Raw genomic sequence first — 25,019 nt, forward strand, 5'->3', positions numbered from 1 at the left:
CTGCAGAAATTAGGATATCTTTGATGTTACGCCCTCTTTGGTATGCGAACCTCGGTCTCTCTTTACACACCGTGTTAAGTAGGTCATCATGTTGTAGTACACCCCAATGCCTATTGATACTGTCTTTGATAAATCTACTGGCTGTAGTAATTCTACCCTATGGGGATCTAGTTTTCATCCAGTGTCCTTAAAAAACATGCTGCCCTTTTCCCAAAAAATAAGGGCAACACGGGTCGTCGATAGACCCGAAAGATTGGACACAACATTTGATGACATTAAAACTAGATTCCTCCAACGTGGTTATAAAAAATCAAATATAGAAAGAGCTTTCCAGAAAGAGATTGCGGACAATCCGCACAGGGATAGGGCCGAAAGAATCAACATAGTAAGCAAATACACTACAGCCAGTAGATTTATCAAAGACAGTATCAATAGGCATTGGGGTGTACTAACATTATTATTATTATCTATAGTTCATTTATTTTCTTAACTTCCAGTTAATCTTTCGGTACAGCAGATAGCAATACTGAAAAGCATTTTATTTTATTTTATTGGCCGGCATTAGTCCAAATGATGGACATTAAAGATTTAGGCACCGACTTAGTCTTCACTGCAATGCTATATATGCAATAGGACGTAAAAGAACAACTTATATCTGTTGGTCTCCATAATTAAAATGATAAGGGATTACATTAGAGAGCAAAGGCATGTAAGGCACTAAAATCCTCAATTAATTTTTAAAGACACTAAAAGCATTCCTGAACTTTGTACATGCATTTTCTACTTGGTTTGCTGTGCAGGACAGAAGGCCTGAAATTCAAAGACAGGAATACAGAACATTAAGAGACCACTGCAAAGGAAATGTTTACTTAAAAGACCTAGGGCCACACCCGCAAAAGCTCAGTTATTGAGTTAAAGTGGCGGTAACTTAAGTTAATGCCTCGTTAAGTGCCAACGGGTATCTTCAAAGCTCACACATGCAGTGCTAAGTGCTGTTCGGCCATAACGGACCCTTGCATTAGTATAACGGACGTTAGTGCTAACGATAGGTTACAACACTTATCCACAGAGCCCCATTGCAGTTAATGCAGGGATTTAACCATGTGTTAGGTCATACCTGAAGCTGGCGTTAGCTCTGTCCAGACCCTGAAATATGAGCGAGCCCGAGTGAGCGGGTGAGAGAACAAAAGAGAGTCCCAAGCACTACATAACTTCCCTCAAACATCGCTCCAAGTAACACATGGAGAGACACCTATGCTCAAAAATAAGTACTGTTTTTATGCATTAAAGAGCATGGCATTAGCCATAACGGCCGTTTGTGATAATTACATGTAAATTATATGCAAATGAGACATTACAATAACACATTTCCACAAAAGGGTGTTCAAGGTTAACACAGGGACTTAATGGCATGTAAGTAAGATCATAAATTCACCTACAGACCCTGAAATAGGGCGTTTGCAGGGTCTCCATGGGTGTAAGGCCATAGTTAGGCACGAGTTGGTGTTATTTTCAGCATTATTGCCTTCTACCCCTCTCTTCCTCAACTTTAGTTAAACATCTATTTAGGGTCTGGACCGGAGTAATACCAAGATATACTTATCGGCACGTTATTGGAAAATAACGCAAGGTTATGCTACGTTGCGTAAGCCTATGCAAATGAGAAATAGAACCCTCGTTGTTTAATGTAATTAGCTTTGTGGCTATGCAATAACCTCTGTGAAAGTAACGTCCGTTCTTCTTTTAGGTATCATGTGATGAGCCCCAAATTAACAAAGTTCTGTGGATCTAGCCCTCAGAGGCCAGAACCATCCGAGAGTGTTAACACTTAACCCGCATGCCCTTGAGAACTCTCTCCTCTATTGTTTTTTCATACATTTTCCTAAAAAGAAATCTCGGAATCCTGTGGATTTTAGTTTAGAAATATGTCTTTGTATTTATATAGAGATTCAACGTTATGGTGGGTAAAAACAGTGACAAAACCCTCCAACGCACAGAGTACAGCAAATAAAAATATCACTTGTTAGCACATTCCAATGTCTCAGACAGGTCTGCAACCTGCCTTTCACCATTATCTCCTAGCACACAATGTTTCCACTGCAGCCAGGGATTCTGGGAAATGACATGCAAATGAGCACACAGTGTCACCATTTGCTTCTTGTCCATATTTATAAAGATACACATAATTCTTTGTTGTTAAATATAAGACATGGGCATGGGCATGACCATGCCTTCTTTTAAAGTGCCAATAGGAAGGGACTATTTGTATTCATATTATTGATACATTGGTCAAAATCAATTCTTAATGTATTTGTCAACACCATTCTCAAGAATTACTACGGCCTATTTTAAAGGATCGAGTCCATAGAGACAAACAAAGCTGCTGCTGACAATAAAGTGCATGTATGCAAGGTGGTACGCGTCGTTCAGGTCACAGAGGACGTGTACAGGTCCCGCCCCTAGGGCGCATACCAGCTTGCATACATGCACTTTATTTTCAACAGCAGCTTCGTTTGTTAAGATTTCAGCAAGATCTATTACGAATACCTGACTTTATCTACTGATGTTGCCTCTGCAAACTGACAATTTCCTGCTCTATGTATTTATGGTAGTATCGCTAGCTTTTGATTACGTGTCATTGGTTTTCTTATCAGTGCAATGTTCAGTGCTTCAGTGCTTATCTGCCCAGGCTATGTTCTAACTTGCTCAGCTAGCAATGTTATTTAGGGGTTTGAACCTATTTTTGGGACCAGCCGGTCCAGGTTTCTGTGAATGTGTGTGCATAAACCTCACTTTTTGGATATTATACATTTCTAGCTTCTCATTCTGTCTGTGCAAGAGTCTGTTTTGCTGCATTTTGTTGTACTGTGGCTATACATGCTGGTTTTGCTGCATTTTGTTGTACTGTGGCTATACATGCTGGTTTTGCTGCATTTTGTTGTACTGTGGCTATACATGCTGGTTTTGCTGCATTTGTCATATTGATACTGTTGGTATTATACTCCAAGTTTAGAGCGTCATGGAGATAACGTTGGTTTTAATATTTTGTTTTTCATCTTGTCTGTGTAATAAACAATTTGTATTTTTGGTATACCTAGAGTGCTCACCAGGGGTTCTTTTCTCTTTTAGATATATACAGGTGTGTGTATATATATATATATATATATATATATATATATATATATATATATATATATATATATGGTGCCCGTGCAGAAGGGACGTTACAGCCATGCATGCGTATGAGCTTCTCCTCTCCAGTCATCTTCTTAATGCCAGTACACTGATGAATACTGTTCCAATCTTCTCCTTACACTGGGTACTAGTGCCAGCACAGGGACTGGAAACAAGCTACGAGCCACACCAGCAAAATCTCTACTCCCTCTGCACTGGGGAGAGAGGGAGAGCGGGTTGTACAAGTGGTAAGCAACAGAGGGCCGCAGGTGAAGCCCCTGAGACACACAAGTTGCCCATCAATGGTCTATTGAATACGTACTCCCACACACAAACCTCACTATTTCTTTATCTCTCTATCACCGTCACTTCAGCACAAATGAGATTATTTAGTATCTGCTTTAACAGGTACAACTAACCCAAAATCAACTTTAAGCAATTCCCATTGTAAGATTACAAGTACAACCACCTTGTTTTTCTCCAAACAAATCTCCCAATTTACTGACTTACAAACCATTTTAATATAAGAAATTGTCCCTGTATTAGGTTGGCTCGTGACTATGTTCTTTTTTTCCACATTTGGCCTTCTTACACAAATAGTTAGTACAGAACAAAGCAAGATATAACTCATTTAGAATACCAGTTGTAAATACAAAAATAGGAACATGTCCTGAATGTTTTTTTTTAATGTCAATCAGCAAGAGAGGACTCATTCAACATAAACGGTAATTGACATTAGCTGACTCGTGTCCTTCATCGGCAGCACCTCTCAGACATGCCTGTAACATACAGAATTACATTCTGCCTTGCACACTGACGGCTGCCAAAGGCTGAACTGGAATATCCTAAACGGCTAATTCAACATGCGAGTGCCTAAAGAATATGAAAAGCTTTGAGTGCTAAACAATCTCTTCTTCTGACGATATGAAGGGACTCGTTCAATGTAGAAAGCTTACTGTATTAACTTAATTGTGTTGGTTCAGGGAAAGGTATGGCTAGCTACGTTATATACTAACCTTCTCCAGGATCAATGCAGCGGTGACAACTTTGCACTAACTATGTATTAGAAAACACAGTTTTCAAAAATGATATTATAGAATTCAGGCCATTTGCTGTGTTCAGTTGCTCTGGTCTTGGCTAAAATATTTTATCCCCCTGTACCATATGTTTCCATTTATCCTTCTTTAAAGACGTAACCATGTATCGGAATGGCACGTTTGGCCGCCAGTGGTCCACTGCTATTACAACTCCCGCCAGGCAGGTCGCCACTTGAAATTTCGCCACGCTCCGACGTCATCTTTAAATCTCACGTCCTGTGCATCTGTCATCTTATGTCCTGCATGGTCGCCATCTTTTAAGGAGTCCTGCGCGCCTGCCGCCCACATCAATATCCTGTGCGGCCACCGCTCTGAGTCCAATTTAAAGATGACCATTTAAAGATGGTGTGTCAGGGCAGCGGTTGCGCAACTCGGAATGGCGGCCGCGCGGACATTGACGAGGATGGCCGGCGGGACTCTTTAAAGATGGCAGCCATGCACGGACATCAGATGGCGGCTGCTTGGGACCTTGAGATTTAAAGATGACGTAGGGGTAGGAGCGTGCGCGGCAAAATGTCAAGCAGCGACCTGCTCGGTGGGAAGTTGTAGTGTTGGCAGACCATCGACGGTGCTTTGGTCACAGCCAAACATCCGAGACCGACAATGTATTTGTCATCATAACTCTGTGCCCAGGACATACTTGAAAATGAGAGGTAACTCTCAATGTATTATTTCCTGGTAAAACATTTTCAATAAATAACATTTACGTTTTTTGAGACAAATCCTACACATGTAAAATATATGCAATGATAAGACTGCTATCCTCACAAATGTAACCTTTATACAGAACTATTTCATTAAATAAACATTAATTTCCCTTTATATTTTTCCTTAATGATTCTAAAGTAATATATTGTAATGGGCGAGTTTTTTTTTTATTTCATCGCTGACTTAATATCTAAGTCCTTTAGTTAAATATGTGGATGTGGATTAAAATAATTTGTTGAGAAGATATGTTAAATACAGCTGCCGGGTATTTTAAGAATACTTAATTAGAGTTGTTTCCGTTCTTTTAAACATTTGCTTAGGGCTCCTAACTGTAATATTTTATACATTCAAATCTAAAAATACTGTAGCCTCGCAGACACAATGCCTGGAATTCTGCACATCAAAACCACAACACTGCAGCGAGGAAAAGCTTTTGCTCTAAAAATATATTTTCCAATGTAGAATAAATGTGAATCTTTGGAAAATTGACACCAGTTGGTTCTGTACAGTATGTACTTGACATTTTACAGTAGACATATTTATTTTTAGCTAAGTGCAGACTTACAGCACTGCTACATTCACTAAAGCGGGCAGGTGCTTTTGCGCTCACAATCAGTATTCGAGTGAACCGCGATTGTACATACTAAAGTGATTGCCTGTTCCAGTGAACTTCGTCAATAGTCATTACATGTGTGTGAGGAAAATGAAAAGAGGCACTTTAGTTTTTATACTATGTGGGATTTGAGCTATTATGATGCATAAGTATTGCCTTGGTTTAATGCAATATCCAAATATATCGTAGAGTATACTTAAACATGAGATGTACACATTACTGTAGTATGTGTTTCAGAATTTATCACAACTGCACAGCAATCATTTTGAATACTCATTGTTTATCCCCCCCCCCCCCCCCTGAACATGTTTAGAAAGTGCATTCATAGTCATGACAAGTATTATTCATAAATCACGCGTTTGGAACCTTACAAGAGTTTTATTCTGTGAAATCCTGCATGTTACTTTTCAGGGAGGAAGTGGATTTGCCAAACGTGCATCTCCATTACTTCCAATGTACAGTATAATAGTTTAAACAGATAGCATAGATTCCTGTGGGAATTGTGTATTTAAAGCAAGTCTGTGGAAACCAAGAGAAAATTGTAAACGGAAAGGTGACCTTAACCAAAAGACTCAAATGACATATGTTAAAAATAGCTTGTCCATGTAATCTATAAAAATCTTGTTTATCAAACTATCTTGTCAGCTTGTTCTAATATAATCAACAAGAAACGTTGTATTCTTAGTACAGCTATTTTTGCTACGCTGTGATAATTAGATACACATTTTGTGAGAAAAGACATACATAACGTTCTCATGTTTGACATCCTTTTGTAGCACGTTGTCCTTATACAACCCTTCACAATGCAGTACATACACCAATATACCATAGTGCACAGAATCTATTCCTGCAAACAATATGGATAGGTCATTCTGCTTTGATTATTTTTTAGCATAACTGCGCTAATACAGTAGTTGACATTAAAGGAACAGTATGATCCAGTACATTGGTGTACATATAGCAAAATAGATGCATTGTTGACAAAGCAGACGATAGGATAGGTCGGGGCGCGTCAATGTAAATGTGTAAATGAAAAGACAAAGGCTGTTAGACAGTGGAATTTAATCACTGGAGAGCCAACATTTACATACATACATACATACTGGGTGGAATAAAATGAAGATAGATATCATGGGCCACTCCATGAGACCCCTTCTGGGATCTTCTTATTCAAGGGATATGGCTGGAAGGTGTCTTATGGAGTAGCACAGATTAACAAACATGGCCCTATAGTGCAAGATAAATGCTGGCACAAAAAAATAATAATCACATACACAAATTACTGATCTAAGACCAACATTAAACTGTACTATTAACGGACTAAGCAGCAATCATCTCCAGCAGCCTATAAAAGTTGAATTGATATCATGTGAGTATCTTGAGCATGCCCTGCTCTTTTAAAGAAAAAAACATGTTCTTATAGTGTGAAAAATCATGATTATTGTTCTGCAGCATTTGAGGTTACCATGGTAACCTTTATACTGCACTTGACTCTGGGGAGAGCTTCATTTTAACCTCTCCGGCACTAAATATTTGAAACACTTGTACTCCCTGAACGAAGCATCAGATTTTAAAAACAAACAGTGTTGGAAAGGGCAATGATAAATCTAATTTGATGTAGCCTGGTCCCCTCCTTACCTCCGGGCTGTGAGGTTGCTGCAGGGAGATTGTGAGCTGGCGAGCAGGTCGCCGGTGCTCCGCCGAGGGCGCTGCCAGTTTGTTTGTGCGCGCGCAGATAGTATCTAGAGTTACATAGTTACATATAGTTACATAGTAGATGAGGTTGAAAAAAGACGTAGGCACATCAAGTTCAACCTATGCTAAATTTAGACAACAGATACTTTATCCTATATCTATACTTACTTATTGATCCAGAGGAAGGCAAACAAAAAACCCCATTAAGGGGAAAAAATAATTCCTTCCTGACTCCAAGAATTGGCAATCGGATTAATCCAATCCCTGGATCAACATCCTTCCCATGTATACTTATTTGGTATATCCTTGTATACCTTTCCCATCTAAAAAGATGTCCAACCTTTTTTTGAACAAATCTATTGTATCTGCCATCACAGTTTCCATGGGTAATGAATTCCACATTTTAACTGTCCTTACTGTAAAGAACCCTTTCCTTTGTTGCTGGTGAAATTTCCTTTCCTCCAACCTTAAGGGATGGCCCCGAGTCCTTTGTACTGCCCGTGGGATGAATAGTTCTTTTGAAAGCTCCTTGTATTGTCCCTGAATATATTTGTATATAGTTATCATATCCCCTCTTAGACGCCTCTTTTCTAATGTAAATAAATCTAATTTAGCTAGCCTCTCCTCATAAGTTAGATTGTCCATCCCCTTTATTAATTTGGTGGCTCTTCTCTGCACTCTCTCTAGTTCGATAATGTCTTTTCTTAGGATTGGTGCCCAAAATTGTACTCCATATTCAAGGTGTGGTCTTACTAATGCTTTGTAAAGGGGCATAATTATGTTTACTTCCCTTCCATCCGTTGCCCGTTTGATGCAAGATAAGATCTTGTTTGCCTTTGCAGCTACTGCATGACATTGGGCACTATTGCTAAGCCTGCTGTCTACAAGCACTCCTAAATCCTTCTCCATCAAGGATTCCCCCAATATATCTCCATTTCATTTGTAAGTCGCCTTTTTATTCTTGCATCCCAAATGAATAACCTTACATTTATCTGTATTAAACCTCATCTGCCATTTACCTGCCCACGTTTCCAGTCTCTCCAAGTCCTTTTGAAGAGAAATTACATCCTGCTCTGATTCTATTACCTTACACAATTTAGTATCATCAGCAAAGATGGAGACTTTGCTCTCGATCCCAACCTCAAGGTCATTAATCAACAAGTTAAAAAGCAGGGGTCCCAGTACCGATCCCTGAGGTACTCCACTCACGACTTTAGCCCAACCTGAAAAAGTTCCATTTATGACAACCCTCTGTTGTCTTTAACCAGTTTTCATTCCAGGTGCGTATATTATTACTGAGTCCAACTTTCTTTATTTTGTACACCAACCTCTTGTATGAAACCGTATCAAAAGCCTTTGCAAAATCTATGTAGACCACATCAACAGCATTACCCTGGTCTAGATTCCTACTTACCTCCTCAAAGAAACAAATAAGGTTAGTTTGGCAAGATCGATCCTTCATAAATCCATGCTGACTATTACTAATAGTTTTGTTTTCCATTAGGTATTTCTGAATATTATCCCGTATTAAACCTTCAAGTAGTTTCCCTACTATTGAAGTCAGGCTTACAGGTCTGTAATTTCTCGGTTGTGATCTAGCTCCCTTTTTAAATATAGGCACCACATCTGCTTTACGTCAATCTTGTGGTACTGAGCCTGTGGAAATGGAGTCCTTGAATATTAAATATAATGGTTTTGCTATTACTGAGCTTAACTCCTTGAGAACTTTTGGATGTATGCCATCGAGGCCAGGTGCCTTATTTACTTTAATTTTTTCAAGTCGCTTATGAACTTCTTCCTCAGTTAACCAATTGTTCATTAATATGGAGATTGTGGCTTCCTCCTGCGGCACTACTATTGAACTTGATTCTTCCCTGGTAAACACAGAGGTAAATAATTTGTTTAATACCTCAGCTTTTTCCTTATCTCCAATAATCTGCCTACCCATCTCACACTAAAAGGGTCCTATATTTTCTTTTCTCATTTTTTTGTTATTATGGTACTTAAAGAACATTTTAGGGTTGACCTTACTTTCTATTGCAATCCTTTTTTCATTATCCATTTTTGTTAATTTGATTGCCCTTTTGCAATTTTTGTTACATTCCTTATAATTCTGATACGATATCTCTGTCCCTTCTGACTTAAAGAATCTAAACGCCTTCCTCTTCTTGTCCATTTCCTCCCCTACCTGTTTATTTAGCCACATTGGTTTTGACTTATTTCTTTTATACTCATTACCCAAGGGTATACACTGATAAGTGTGCTTTTCTAACAATATTTGAAAGGCTGCCCATTTATCTTCTACATTTTTCCATGCAAAAACATCATCCCATTGTATTACTACTAGATTAGACCTCAGTTTATTAAAATCTGCCTTTCTAAAGTTTAAGGTCTTTGTTGAACCTAAGAAATCTATTTTTTGATAATTTATTTCAAATGAGACCATGTTATGATCACTGTTACCCAAATGTTCCAGGACTTGAATATTTGTTATTACTTCTACATTGTTTGATATGACCAAATCCAGTATTGTCCCTCTCCTGGTTGGTTCCTCAATAATTTGGGTCATATAATTGCCTTTAAGCACCCCCAAAAACCTGTTTCCTTTTGTTGTAATGCTAATCTCATTGCCCCAGTCTATGTCTGGATAATTAAAATCCCCCATTGCGGCGGCCATCTTTGTACACCTGGCACATGTGCAGTATAATGCCAGCGGCGGCCATTACACCCATAGATCTGCTGGGAACTACAAGTCCCAGCAGCCTCAAGGGCTGCAGACCACATGTAGTGAGGCTGCCAATAGGGCTGCTGCATTTATAACAGCTAGAATAGTGATAACAGTTAGCGACAGTTAGGGCAGTTGGTCAGTTGGGAGCAGGGTACAGAAGAGGGAGGTAGGGTCCCAGGTGCTAGCTGCCCTGGGACTAGGCCACCTTTCCCCTGCAGGCTCCAGTAAGTCCCCGACTCACAGTAGACACCTGCAGCTGTCTAGGGAAGCCCATAGTTAGGGACCTTTTTCCCTGTGTTGTGCAGTATCAGGGACACAGTGTCTACGCCACGCAGTGACGCGTAACTTGTGGTCTGGGATCAGACCACCTACGTTCAGAGACTATCTATGGTGGGACGCTCCTGCTGGAGACCACCCCACGCGGAGGCAGACTGCCCGTTGACAATTGTTCAGCTACACCCGAGGGCTGGAGCGCCCGGGAAGGTATCTGCATAAGGGCACCCACATTCACATGGGCAGCGCTGTCTCACACTTGGGGGTGGGAAAGATCATTGGGGTCTGGAGACTGGGACACTGGTGCCCCTGCACCCAAGTACTGTGGGGATATTCTGCGGGTTGGTATACATATATGTCTACTGTATTGCTGTTCCTATTGTTGTCATTGTTTATAACCTCCCAGTAAATACTGGTCCCCATACTCTATGTGTATTACTGGGCATATTGTCTTGGGAGAGATTATCCTACTATGTGAGGATCCTTCTCAGGTGGACGCGCTGTTTAGTAGATATACATACACCCCAGGCTCCCCAGTGGCGGAGGATCAGGCCTCCTGGTTGCCACACAGGTATAGCAGTACATGTAGTCACCCTGACACAGGGGGAAAGGGGGCTACATTAAAAAAAATGAAAAAATGAAAAACAAAATGGCTTTTAGGTTAGATTGCTGCTTTAGTAGATATACCCACATATGCGATATGGTTTTTTTTTAAAGGCTATTTTAAGCATCTATTCACCAAGATGTGAAAATCATAACACATACACATTCATAAAATGCCTTAATACTTTATAGACTGCTTGGATTGAAGCACTAGCTTGGAAACCTTCCCTCAAAGCCTTGCCCAGATCTCTGAGGCGACCACTCAACATTCTAACCACATGCACCATAGGTGAATTTATCTGTGTGCAAGCGCATTGGCTATTCCTAAAACTTGGTAGGTTGTCCTCAGGGAGATGTTTGAGAACCACTCGAATAGAGCATCAGCTTCCTGTTGCTACAATGTATACATTGTCTTTACACTCACACAGCACTGCTTGTCTAGCTAAGCAATGAGAGAAATGGAGAGGGGGATAGACCCCTCTAGGACTGTGTTGAGGTGCTACACAGAGGAAAAAGGTAGAACAATAGTGTGGAACAGGAGAAAGTGTCTCCAAAGGTACCTCTTGTTAGTTAGTTGTCACTTAAATTGGTGTATAATGGGGAACAGTTGAACAGAAGCTCTTCTATTTAGTTAGAGTAATGAAGATGCTTAAAACATAACATTTATTAAGCTATACACATAAAATAATTGGTACATAGAAATCAATCAAATCGGAAGAGGGGGGAGGGGAGTGTGGTATATACTGGGAGGGAACTGCTATTACTAGGAGCGGTTATAGTAATTAACCTATAGGCAATATTGTATTTGGTATGCCTTGGGTACAGGTCCCAGGATAGTGCTTGTGATAATGCTTCAGGAAGAACTGGAATAATTTCAAAGAACTTGTTGGTTAGTTGACGGTTATTCTGAAGAGCTGTATATTGATATTGTAGAGTAGTCCTGTGCTAAATGAGCTGTTTTAATACTAAACAGGGCGGGCACCAGATCAGGCCTTTTAAAACCCTGTGTCCTTGCTCAGTACACCACTCTGCAAGTATTGACACAATTATGCCCTCTTGATTTAGTGAATTACAATTTCTGCTAGGATTAACAGAAATATCAAGGTGGATGGTAAATAATATAGATATATACCTTCACTAGCCCTAAGAATAGATCATGAGTATCTAGATATCTGACTCATGGTGTGCAATAAACTTGCTACAAACACTTCCTGACTCCCAGTATGAAGTCCCACCCCCGTGACGTCAGAGGTCACTAGCAACCAATCCCAACGTACGTTTCACCCCTGCTGGGGCTTTCTCAAGGGAGTGCTGACCCCAATAAGAGAAGTAGTCGTTGAAGGATTCAATTGGCACAATATTATAAATGGATGGTGTAGCCATGGCTGGGTATGGCTACTATTCTGACCCAGGGCTGGCAGTAAACCCTGGTACCATCAAGGTTTACCGTAGTTGGTATGGGGTTTTCCCCCTTCCTATGGTACTGCACTTGAGTGACAGCAGGGGGTGGTGCATCCTGTTGTAGCTGGGACAATGGGGTGCCGCCTTCTGGCTGTACTTAAGGGCAGGACAGCCCTAAAATTAGGAGTGTTCCTTCCCCTCTGAGGAAGGCAGGTTACACAACTGGGAGCCTGATATTGGGGCCTTCCCATGTGCTCTTCTCTCCGGGGGAGAGTGAGTGTGGACCATACCTCTGCCTCTGCTAGGGAGATGGGGAAGAGTTAGTACGGCTGCGGGTGCCCTTGACCTGTAGTGGCGGTCCAGTGACCGTCATCTGGTGAATCCTGAGAGACCGTATTAGGCAGATCCTGCCTTGTTCCTGTTACTACAGAGTATAGTAATAAACCCGTTCCTGTTTGCAATATACCTCCTGCCTGGTGCGTGACCTTACAGGGGGGAGAGGTAATAAGTTCTACCGTGGGAGATCACCTTCAGTTCCTGGAGTCCACGGCAGATGGAGGCGCAGCACTGCTAAGGAGTAATTAGTATATGGGGTATGAACCCCAGAAGTCAGTTCCTGTGTCCCCACTACCATCGGCGAACGACTCAGCCCTCCTGTTGCCAGAAGGTATATGCACCATCCACCCTGTAATTGCCCCTATCTGCGATTGGGTGGGGGAAACACAGTAGTCACTGTTTTTCTCTCTCTGTGCATGAATAAATACTTCAGTGCTAAACTCTGCAACTAAGAGTTAACATGTAACATGCACCTTTAATTATATTCGCTTTAAGAGAAAATTCTTGAAGGTGCAAATATCAACAATCATTCGTCTGACCACAATACCAACATTGCTAAATCAGCTTCATATTCATGGCAAACTCAATATAACAATTGCATGCACCAAAAAGCCACCAGTCTTGAAGTATGTTTCAGTGACAGAAAACAATATTGAACAGAGCTTTTAATTATTAAAGTGAAATAATTGGACACGCTTGAATCTTGAATGTTCCCACTTATTACTGTCAACCTACTACTCATTACATTAACTGTACTTTGTCTAACGAGTACATTCTTAAAGCTTGGAATATTGTCTAACCCAGCGGTGCAAAAACTGGGGGGCGCGAGATATTTTTTTTTTAATGAAATGCCGGGGGACCGCTCGAGGCCTCTGCAACCTCTACTTACCAACGTTCAGCCGGCTCCAGGACGCATTACCATGGGCCATGTGACGTCCCGGTTGCCACGGTAATGCGTCCTGGAGCCGCGGCATCATTTGACGTCATGCGAGGTAAGGAGGAGAGAAGGGCGAGGAGAGGAGGGGGAGGAGAGGAGGGGGAGGAGAGGAGGGGGAGGAGAGGAGGGGGAGGAGAGAAGGGGAGGAGGGGGAGGAGAGGAGGAGAGGAGGGGGAGGAGAGGAGGGTGAGGGCGGGGGGCACCGGGGAGGAGAGGAAGGGGGGAGGCACCAAGGAGGAGAGCAAGCACAGGCGCAGCAAAAAAAAAAGTTTGCGTGCCCCTGGTCTAACCTCTCTAAAGCTTCCAAAGTAATATAATAAAGGTCTGTAAGTGTTCCAATGCTGAATGTCACAAAACAATGCCTATGCTATTAAGAATAAAGATATATATTTTAGGGGGTTTAAATGTCAATTTAACATTAAGGGGCTTACTCTACTGTATATGTGTTGAAGTGGCCGACTGAGCCACTGTCAGACAAAATTCCCAATTGACTTAAATAGGGAATTTTGGCTGCAAACAGCCCAATAAGCCACTTTGGTGGGTATAAAATAAGCCCTTAAGTCATTAAGCTAAGAGCTTAAATTTTACAGTGCGTACTTCAAGTTGCTTTGTCAAATTAGCTCTATTTGCATTAAAGATTTGGTGGAGTGGTTTTAGATGCAACTAGATGAGGAGCTGCTAAGAGCACTATTATAATGGGATGAATTAAACTTTGCATCAGTGAATGGTGCAGTTTTCCTTTCTCATTGCACCATTCAAATCCAAGAGACCTGAGATGGCATTGAGCCTCTTTGCTCAAGAAAGAAAAGCAAATAACCAGTTCCGCTCCTTAACCAAACAAATATAGATTTTTCGGTGTGATGTAGCAAATTGACACAAGTCCCATAAGTGTAAAACTAACAGAAGAAATCACTAAATAACCATGTATTATATATATATATATATGATAGTTTGTAATTTGTAATTGTAATTATAACTCAACAACTCTCTGTTACTTGTTTGCCGACAGCGTTTTCTCTTAAAAGAAAAGGCAGAGTCTCCAAAATGGGGCCATCGACCCGATAAGGGCTGCAGTGCCTAATATAGATTAGTTTAGGTCACTCCCCTCCTTCCCCCACTCCACAAGGTTATTAAAAATCTTGGCGCGCGTGCCAACAGGCGGATGGCAGCGGAGCAGACCAATACTGGTAGTGAAGTAAAAGGGATGGGGCATGGGGCTTAAATACCCTGCACTACAGCCAGAATCTAACTAATTGTCTCTTTTTTCCCACCCCTCTCCCCTTGAAATACCTTATGTTATGTCTAACCATGTCTCTAAGTTTCTGTCACCAGGTCCATTGTCACAGCTTAGGCAGAACTGTCATGCCAGCCAGCTCAAGGGTGCCGGAAATGCCAAAAAAGTAAAGCGCCAATTTATGCTGTTAGACCTGTGGTTCAGCCCAGACTGAGCATGGAGCTTTCTTGAGCGGAGCAGTGTGAGACCAGCCAGACACAGCATAAGGTCTCTTGCCATAGTACGTGTAGGGTGCACAGGGTCATCTGCATACAGGGACTAGCAGGCTGGCTGACAGTTTATTTTTCAAAATTGCTAAAGAAATAAAGCTGCGACCTTATTTTACTTCCACAAAAACTGTGTTGTCTCCACTTTTAGGTGGGAGTAAAATCAAGGGGTAGGCACGTTAAGCCTTTATGTTACCAGACCATCTGTAAAACCTTCACAATCATTTTAACCATCTCTAGATAAATAACTATTTCATGTGTTGGCCCCCTTTTAAACATGCAAATTCTTAAGTATTATGACAAACAGAATATCAGGCCCAAAGGCATCAGAATCCATGATCTCTGCTATTCAGGGCAGCAGTTCTAGCCGCGAGCTAAACCAGCTACTGGATAGCTCCACTGCCAAACCATTCTTTTGAGCGCGGTTACTCACTGCTCAAACCTTCTGCAAATCAGCCTTGTGGACACTCCCCTTGGTGTCCTTTATAAACTGACCACTTCTACGTCCTGCTTGCCAGATCAATGTGCTTCTGCCCTTGTATCCATCCTTGCTACCAGAGTATATTCTCTCCGTCTGATTTGCTCCTTGCCGGACCTTCTGCATGCCTCTGTCTGATTACATGTTGCTTTCTGCCTGCCCTTGACCCTGGCTTGTTATACCATTATCCAGCCGTCTGCCCTGACCTCAAGTTTTTCTGATCTTTGCTTCTGCCTTGTCCATTGTACTGTGTTTAGTTGTCTATCCTGCCATTCACCCACTCTGTGGTTCTCAAGAGCTACCAACAGGTCAGGTTTTCAGGATATCCCTGGTACTTTTCCATTCGACTGAGCCACCTGTGCTGAAGTAGGGATATCCTGAAAACCTGACCTGTTGGTAGCTCTTGAGGACTGGAGTTGGCCACCCATGCTTTATACTGATATATTTTTGGAAACAAAAAAACCCCCAAAGTGCAAACCTTTCTGAATCTTGCGATGGAAGTTGATGGCATCGACAGAAGCTGTAACAATGTTGGTCTTACAGTGGCGAACTGCCACAATCCCAGCCACTTCATCCATTAACTTCATGGTGACACCTGAAAGAACAGTGTAATACGGTCGTTATAAGGGCTGCTTGCATGAGAACAAAATGAGCTATTCCCCCCCCACATTTAAGAATAGCTGGTTCTTCAGATAACACGTATCACAATCTGCACATCATCTCTTAATTAAATCAATCTCGCATCAAGAACTATGGTTGAAAGGTTATAGAAACGCCACTACTATCTCAATTCAGGAGTGCAAGGTCTTTAATAAATCACCATAGCAGTGTTATTCTTAATGTTTTAATACCGAGACTTTCATTCAGAATTAATTAATTATACTAAACAATATATATTACTTTACTCAAGCTATGCCAAATATAGATATATTTTACTATTCAGCACACCATTCAAAAAAAGGGCATGTGTATCACGCATCACGCATCGCAGCATTGCTCCAAAAATAATTCAAATTGCGTAATCTTTGCTACTTTGCTGGCTTTGTGCTAGATTTGCTCTTCTTCCACCAATGAACGATTGGAAGAGGAGTTACAGGTGGAGCAAAATGAGGTGACAGTCAACTCAGTGTTATAATGAGATGTATAAAATATGCGCCTATAAATGGCACAATATTTTCTGTTTGCATCTCCGTAAACAATTTGAAATGCCTACCTAGCTTGACATTGAGCATAATCATAAACAAAAAGTCAGCACAATGCTTCCATTCCCCCTTGTGTCATGTTGAAAAACTGCTTTGTCATTTAAAACGATAGGACATTTTCATTTGTAAACAAGTGCAAAAAGTATGGAAAAAATAATGATAATGCACAAATCCTGTAAACACACTACAATTTGCAACAAGCGTTAAGTAAATGTTACAAATTTTTTATCTTGATGTTTTAGTGTATAAAAAAGAGCTGAGATATGTATTAAAAACAATCCAATGAAGAATTGGATATGTACTTGGGCAACTTTTTATACCAGTTTAGCTAAACATCTTCGGGTATTTGTGGTTCTCATTCCTATGCTGGGGAGGAACTTCTGCTTGTTTCCCTAAGGCCTCGGACATGGTGCCCGCCTGCTCAAGCAGGAGCTTTTAGGTGTCCTGGTAGGCGAGGCAGCGAGCGCACTTGAGAGGCGGGTGGGAATTGGGGCGGGAGGCGGGGCTAGCACGCCCCGTCACGGCGCCGATGTGACGGGGTGACATTGGCTGTTTGCCGTCACGTGACCGGCCCTTCGCTGCCCTCAGCGCGCAAATTGTAAATGGAGCTGTGTCCTGCAATTCCGCACGCCTCCGCGCGCTTGCTAAAGCCGCACTCATATCTGATGCAAGAGGTAAGTGTGCTGGCTCAGCGCGGGTCAGCGCTGTCTTTTTTTACCATGGACCCTGCCTTAGTATTGTTTAGATTGTCAATCTCCTGCATAGCATCACTAATGCCCCATCTCTAGTGGGCCCATGTTGGAAATACAGTCAGTTCCCTGGGATCATTATCTCCTTACGGAGTACTGCATACATCGGGAGTTTACTACGGACCTGCCGGGGGGGCTGATCCAATTATACTCCAGAGCCCCTACTCTGAGAACGCCTGCTAAGCACATGCTTACTCCTCTTCCCGCATGAAAACAATCCTGGGCCATTCTTATAGGTGCCAACTATTTAGGGCACATTTCGTAACTGCAAACAATAATCAGGAACAAGACACTCTTAATATACATATCTAGATACTTAAACATATTTACAGCACAGACGGTGTGTCCCTCTGCAGAACTAAAAGGAACCTGCTTCTAGAACATGGGGTGGAGCTATCTATACCCTTCTATCTCCATAAAGTGACGTCACTGGTCACAAGACATCCTATATCACATGATGGGGAGGGGCAATACCAGAGTGATCCCATCTGGTTAACCCATTAACCCATACCGAGAGGGAGGCTACAATTGTAATAATGCATAAAATATACTAAAAACATATTTACTACTCAGTGTCTAAAAACTACTTTTCCATCAAGCTTGCTAAGTTTCAGGAGGTTTGACTTTAACACTGTAGTTTTTAAAAGTTGCCACCTAATGCTGGCTGTGTGGGAATAGTTCATGGTGCATTGGAAAATAATTTAACCTTAGGAAATAGTTAAAAGTTCTAACGACCGTGAAGAACCAGAAATCTTTTGCACAATACTGGCCTGCTCCAACATTAACCATTATACCAAAACCCAGACAATTTACTCCCCCCACAGTCTTAAGACAATGTAACAAGAGGCACAGTAACGTCAAAAATGTACTCTCTGATGTAGTAACAAAGGAGGGAGAGGGTATGAAACCTTTTATTGGACCAACAAGTAGTTGAAATGTTACAAGCTTTCGAAACCCTCAGGATCCTTCATCAGGTGTATTCAGAATATCTGAGTATTTCATAGGTTACTAGTTGTAGTATTGTTTTATATAGATGGATACCACATGCACTATTTCATGCAAGCCTAGGACTGGCAGAGTGAAACAAAACCTTCCCTTCTTGCTCCAACTAAGAGTAAGATCTGAGTGAAGGTAAACAAGGATTCTTCATGCTGTGTTAGGTTCTTGTTGGGAGCATTTATGGTTGTCAAACAAGGAAAGATGCAAATGTAAGCTTCTGGGAAGCACACAGGGTATCTGGCTAACATCTGGTGCTGCTCAGTATTATTTTATTATAATTACCTCGTGGATTTAAACATATTTTGACAATGTATAATTTTAAAATACATCCGTGTGAAATGAGGTTATAAAACACTGATTAATAAGTCACCTAAATTAAAATGAAACCTGTATTTACTAGAAAAAAAACTGTAATAATTAATACAATAAGTAGTCATTGTACTTTATATCTAAAGAAGATACTAATTTAATATTTCCAAATCGCTGTCCTATTATCTATCATATGCAAACATGATGCAACATACGACTGAATTTCTCATCTACTTTAAACAGATGAACAATGCTGAATATGAAAGGTTAGCATTCTCCTCACAGAATGTGTCTGATCAAACGGAAATCAAAATCAAATTCATGAGCAGTGCTAGCAAAATCATATTGTAGCCTTTCATTTTTCATAGAAATGTACTATTTTATTTATTGCTGGAAAAGATCAAAATGTCAGCTTATTTGCATCGGCAGAAAACAGAGTGGAATTTGAAGAATTCACATAAAAATGTTAAACGTAATTGTTTCAATAGGAAGTATGAAGGGTCCGTTAACCCAATCTAACAAAATGTAAAAAAATGCATCAAAAGTCTTAAAATGGTAAGCAGTTTTATTTTGAATTAGTTGTCGTTGGAGATGATTGATTTAATAAGCATTTGATACCATAGGCCATGGGTGCCCAAACGTTTGGTGCTGCGCCCCCTGCCTGCTCTCCCCACAGTGCTCGCGCGCCCCTATCCCATTTGACGCTGCGTTGCCATGGTGACACATCACCCGAAGCCAGCTGAATCAAGGTAGGCAAGTTACAGAGGCCTCGTGCAGTCCCCTGGCATTTAATTTAAATGCCTTGGGGAAAAGCGCGGGGTGCCTCTGTAACTGCCGCGCCTCCCCATCACCCCCCAAAAAAATCTCGCGCCCCCCATACCCCAGTTTGCTCATCCCTGCCATCGGTTATACAACTTTTACTTGCACGAGGAAGACAGAGGCATTGACTATTATGTGATACCATATAAAGCTATATGCATTACACTGAGGTCACGACATAGACAATACTGTACCTCTGGTTGGTAAGATAAAACGGAATTCTATTGTAGATTATGAAACTCTGCATATTTTGGAGACTCCCTTATTTTTCTCCTTTCTCCCTGAACAAACGGAAGTCACTCAAGCCAATGCAATTCAATGAAAGATGAAGAAATAATGATTTTCAACCAAATCTCAGAGCGTTTGCCTCCGTAGTGGCTTGTTATTTTACATTGGCACATCTACATGACAGTGTAGTCTGTGTAGGCATTTTCCTACCATCCTGATTCTGCTCTTAGGCCCAGATGCAACAAGCTCTGTTAAATCAGAGCAACTAATGTAAGGTTACCTAAAATAGTAACGGACGTTATTTTCCCTGAGTTTAACGCATATCCACAAAGCTGATTACATACAAACACAATGGCTGCTGTAAATCTCGTTAGCATAGACATAACACCATGTTAAATTGGCATAACCTTACGTTGGCTTCAGAAAACATAGCGTTAAGTATGTCTTACCTGAAGGTGGCATAACTCTAATTCAGATCCTGAAAAGTGGGTTTTGCTGGAGAAGATAGTAAAATAAGTCTAACTGTATTTCTCTGATATACCTCACCAAACACTCCTTTATACAACACATCTAGAGATACCTGTGAACAAAACGGAACATACCTAAGATACCTGAAAAATATGCAAATTGTGATATGCAAAATATTACAATATCCATATTTCCAAGGTATCTTGAGTGTGATGAGTTTTGTGCACAGGTATCTGTCCACATGTTGTTTATAGGTGTGTTTGTGGAGGTATAGAAGTCTTACTCTGGTAAAATAGGACTTCAGCTCGATATAGAAAAGAGGCGTTTCCCCTAACATTGCATATTAGCACAAATGGCTGCAGAAATGAACGCTATGCCATTTAATGGGGTGAAACTGGGTTAAAGTTAGGTACCCTATTTCCTCAATTCTAAGACGCACCTTTTTTTCGATTTTCACATGTCTGAAATCGGAATGCGTCTTAGAATCGATGTATTAATTTTTTTTTAACATGTTTCAGGAGAGGTCCCATGTCAGCGGAAGTCGAAGTGTGCGGAGGCGGCAGGAGAGGTCCCACGTCTGCAGATCGTTGAAGATGGACAGTGGGTGGGAGTGCGGTGGTGGCGGCGGCAGGACAGGTCCCAAGTCTGCAGGTGAATGAAGATAAGAAGGCAGCGGGCGTGCGGAGGCGGCTAATAGATCATAATAGCAGGAGCAGAGCGGCGTAGGGGAACAGCTTGGGAGGTGCACACTGTAACACCGGAAGTTGACCGGTGTCTGACTTCCGGTTACAGTGTGCACCTCCCAAGCCATTCCCCCTATGCCGCTCTCCTGCTATTATGATCTCCTGTCGTCGCACCCCACCGCACGCCCCCTGTCTTATCTTCATTCACCTGCAGACTTTGGACCTGTCCTGCTGCTGCACACCCACCGTCCATCTTCAACTATCTGCAGACGTGGGACCTCTCCTGCCGCCGCCGCCCGCTTCATCCTCCGCTGACATGGGAACTCTCCTGAAACATGGTAAGTGAAAAAGTAATTTTCCTCAATTGTAAGGGCCAAATCGATGGTGCGTCTTACAATCGAAGGCGTCTTACAATCGAGGAGATACAGTAATTACCTTCAGTGTATAAGCACTACTATTAACCTAATGTTGATTTAGGTTAGCGTTAGCTCGGCGCATCTGGGCCACTGTGCTGGTTTTAATGCAGTACAATTGGCGCAGGATATACTCTAATATGTCTCTCAAATATTGACATTAGAATTAAAATGCATCCACAAGTAACTATGCTATGTATTCATAAAATGTTATATCATTTTTATATGATGAAGGATCTGCCAACAAAAAACGTTCATCATTTGTCAGGGCAACTTAAAGAACAGAGGGCCAGGCTCAACAACGTCCTATGAGTGCCCGAAGGCATATTCTATAACTGAAAAAAAGATGGACTGCTTTACTGTATTTAATATTTGAACGATCTATATTAATATTGAAATTACTGTGTGGCGTCACGTTGCTGTGGCAGCGCGCCACCATGTGACGTCATAGCGTCATTTGATGCTGAAGGAGGAGGGCAGCACGAAGGAGAAGGTCAGAACTTTACAGAGGCCCCACACTCTCTTCCGGCAATCAGTGGGGAAGAGAGTGGGGCCTCCGTATATGGGGGGAAAAAGGGAAATTTGTCACTCTAGGCCTGGGCCTATCAGACCTGATGGAAAATCAGCCACTGAGTAGTAAGGTTTATACTTGTAAAATCTACTAACAGTGTGCGTGTGTGTATATATCTGTAAAATCAGTGGAAATAACGTGACCTATATACCTATAACACACACGTACATTACATTCATTGATGTAACCTAATGATATGCAAAAATAATGTCCACTAGAGTTAATTTGCATAGGCTTAACTTTATTATTTGAAGCTAAGCATTATCCTGAAATAACGAAAGTCTTGGCATTACTCCCAGTTAGACTCTGAAATAGGGCGTTATGGGGAAAGAATATTAAGACTAGATGGTAAAAATGTATTAAATAAACTTCTGTTGTATATTTGTCATATTTAAAAAGTGTATAAAAGTTAGTTTTATCTAAAGTTATACCTACTGCCAGGTTTAGGTCTTACTTAAACAACCCAACCTTATTTCCCTGCGTTAAATGTAACAGAGTTTAGTGAATAAGGGATACGACGTCTGTAATAGTAACGCCATGCTCTTTACGCGAGAGAAACTCGGTTAATGTCTCCTTATTACCTTTAGTGAATATAGCACGGCGTAGCATAATGGAGCAATCCATTCAATATTCTACATGTGTCTTTTAAAAAAAAAAAAAATCAGTTCTGTAGTATTAGATCATACGTACTAGCTCTTTTTTTTTTAAATTCAACTCTTAATGCCGTGTTTAATGGGTTTTAATATGCTGAGCATCTTTTCATTGCTATATTGGGTACAGGCAGTCCTCGGTTATCCGACACAGTGCGTTACTCAAAATGGCGTTGGATAGCGAAACGTTGTAAAGCGAAACACGTTTTCTCATAGGAACACTGTTTAAATGAAAGGTTCCGTTCCTGAAGGCATTTTTAACACTAAAATACACCAAATATTTTATGCAGGCAATAAGATATGCAGCCCACACATAAATTATATAGTGTATATACTGTATTATATATATATAATATACATAATAAATAATATATTATATAGTATAATATAATATTATATAGTATAATATAATATTATATATTTATATATATATATACGCTCTTACGACGCTTTGCCACATTGTTTATACACATACACATAAACAACGTTGCAAAGCGTCGTAAAAGCGTTACGATAAGCCATTTTGGTGTTGTAAAAAGGAACATAGGTATGCATTGCATAGCATTGGATAAGCCATTCGTTGTAAAATGAAGCGTTGTAAAACGAGGACTGCCTGTATTAGCACCTCCCCAGCAGTGCAAGATCTTTGTAACACTTTCCTGTTTGTGATAATTTGTTGCCAATATTCCCAGCAGTTTGAGCTGAAATGGTAACAATAGATAATGTTACCTTAGTAAGGATACATTGTAGCTGCTTATTTACACTGACTGAACTCAGGATTGATTTAAACTGAAAGGCAGCCATTTAGTGAACCCAGAGAAGTCTTTGCTGATCGATCACGGGAGAAAAAAATCGATTGGCAGCTTAGGTAATTCGTTTTCAATAAAAGTAATCAAAGGCTGCATTTATTAAAAACAAATTTTTTTAAGTGTATTGTATGTCCTTATTTATATAGCGCCAAAAGTGTACTCAGCGCTTCACAAATACAGTACAGGGAATTATAATAATACAATAAGTGCAGCAAAATCAGACAATAGGAAAGGAAATCCCTGCTCTGAAGAGCTTACAATCTAAGAGGTTTAATGGGAAACTTACAGAGACAGCAGGTGAGGGAGTAAGTGCTGTAGATGGCAGTGCTTGGTCACAATGGGTGGTAGGAGTGGCTGAGTGTGGGACAATAGCCATGAGTGCAGGCTATTGGGTTGCCTCTTCAATCTATCCCCTCTAAATATGTCTAATACCTCAATCAAAATATTCACAGGCAATTAATATTTTTAACTGCTGGCAACATAATATTCTTCTAAATAATTTAGCACAACATTTCCTCCTGTATGCCGAGGCTTTTAACATCTTGGAAACACAATGGACCTTTGCAAGACATACTGTCTTGGCCAGCTTTATTCTAAAGCTTGCCGGGATAAATGCGGGGCTTTTCTCCGATTTGAACGGAGTTTCCCCGCAGTTTCCCGCGCGGCGGCCGCTTCAAAAGATAAGCGCTAATGGCACTTATCATTGAAAGCGCCTGAGGCGCAGTAAACCGGCCGAAAAGAGCCGCCAGCCGTCCGCGGGTTCAAAAAATAAAGCTGGCCGCCACTGTAGGCTACGCTTATGTGCCGGCGACGCGACATTGCTGGAAAATCAAATAGAGATGACTTCCAGCAATCGCGACCAATCCGTCGTGTCGCATTTGTTTTGCCGCGACATCGCATCGCCGGCACTATAAGCCACAGCCTTAGGAATCTAGTCACTTCCGCCTCTCACCGTTTATCTTTGTCAACCGTTTCAATATAGCTTTTTGGCAACCACTTAAAAAAATAGCTAAAGTAAAAGAAAAAAACATGATGGATTGTTATATGATGTCAAGATTGCTACAAAGCAGTCCATCCAACAGATGTAACTCATAAGGTTTAAGTTCTGTGACATTGCTCTTTTCAGAAGGTTAATCTTTAGTCCAGCCGTGCAAAATGTGATTATTTTTATTACTAAAACAAAATATTGTATTCGGGTTCGCAAACTGTTCCCATCTGACATGCTAGTAATACAAATGTACCCTAACGTTCTCTTTTTTATGTGGTATGAATAACATTTATTTTAAAGGCAGCCCTTATTCTCCAGATAAGCACAACATGAAGAAAACTGCAATGTGCAAAAAGGAGGACATATACGTTTTAATATCTTATGCAAATAGAATCATCCAGGCACAACATTTATCATTTATTTCCATATGCTCCAGACCCCATGAATTAAAGTGACTTGCCACTGATCACAAGGGTTTGGCCCAGGTCCAGCCAGCAAGAGGGAGCAGCAGCAGCGAAGAGGTTAAAGAGGCCTGGTGTGTCCAGCCGCTATATCCCCGCTCAATATTCCTCTCCGCATCCCTGGACA

General features: G+C 41.0%; 1 protein-coding gene across 4 annotated transcripts in view; it reads right to left on the reverse strand.

The window, feature by feature from the left end:
• Nucleotides 1–25,019, reverse strand: part of ACOT7 (acyl-CoA thioesterase 7) — a 264,500-nt gene that overhangs the window by 35,726 nt on the left and 203,755 nt on the right. For all 4 annotated transcript variants that reach the window (XM_075604977.1, XM_075604975.1, XM_075604974.1 and 1 more), the window contains one exon: nucleotides 16,022–16,138. In XM_075604977.1, the coding sequence (XP_075461092.1) occupies nucleotides 16,022–16,138 (117 nt within the window). The remainder of the gene's footprint in view (nucleotides 1–16,021; nucleotides 16,139–25,019) is intronic.

Source organism: Ascaphus truei, chromosome 6 (genome assembly GCF_040206685.1).
Source record: "Ascaphus truei isolate aAscTru1 chromosome 6, aAscTru1.hap1, whole genome shotgun sequence".
In the NCBI taxonomy this organism is placed as follows: Eukaryota; Metazoa; Chordata; class Amphibia; order Anura; family Ascaphidae; genus Ascaphus; species Ascaphus truei.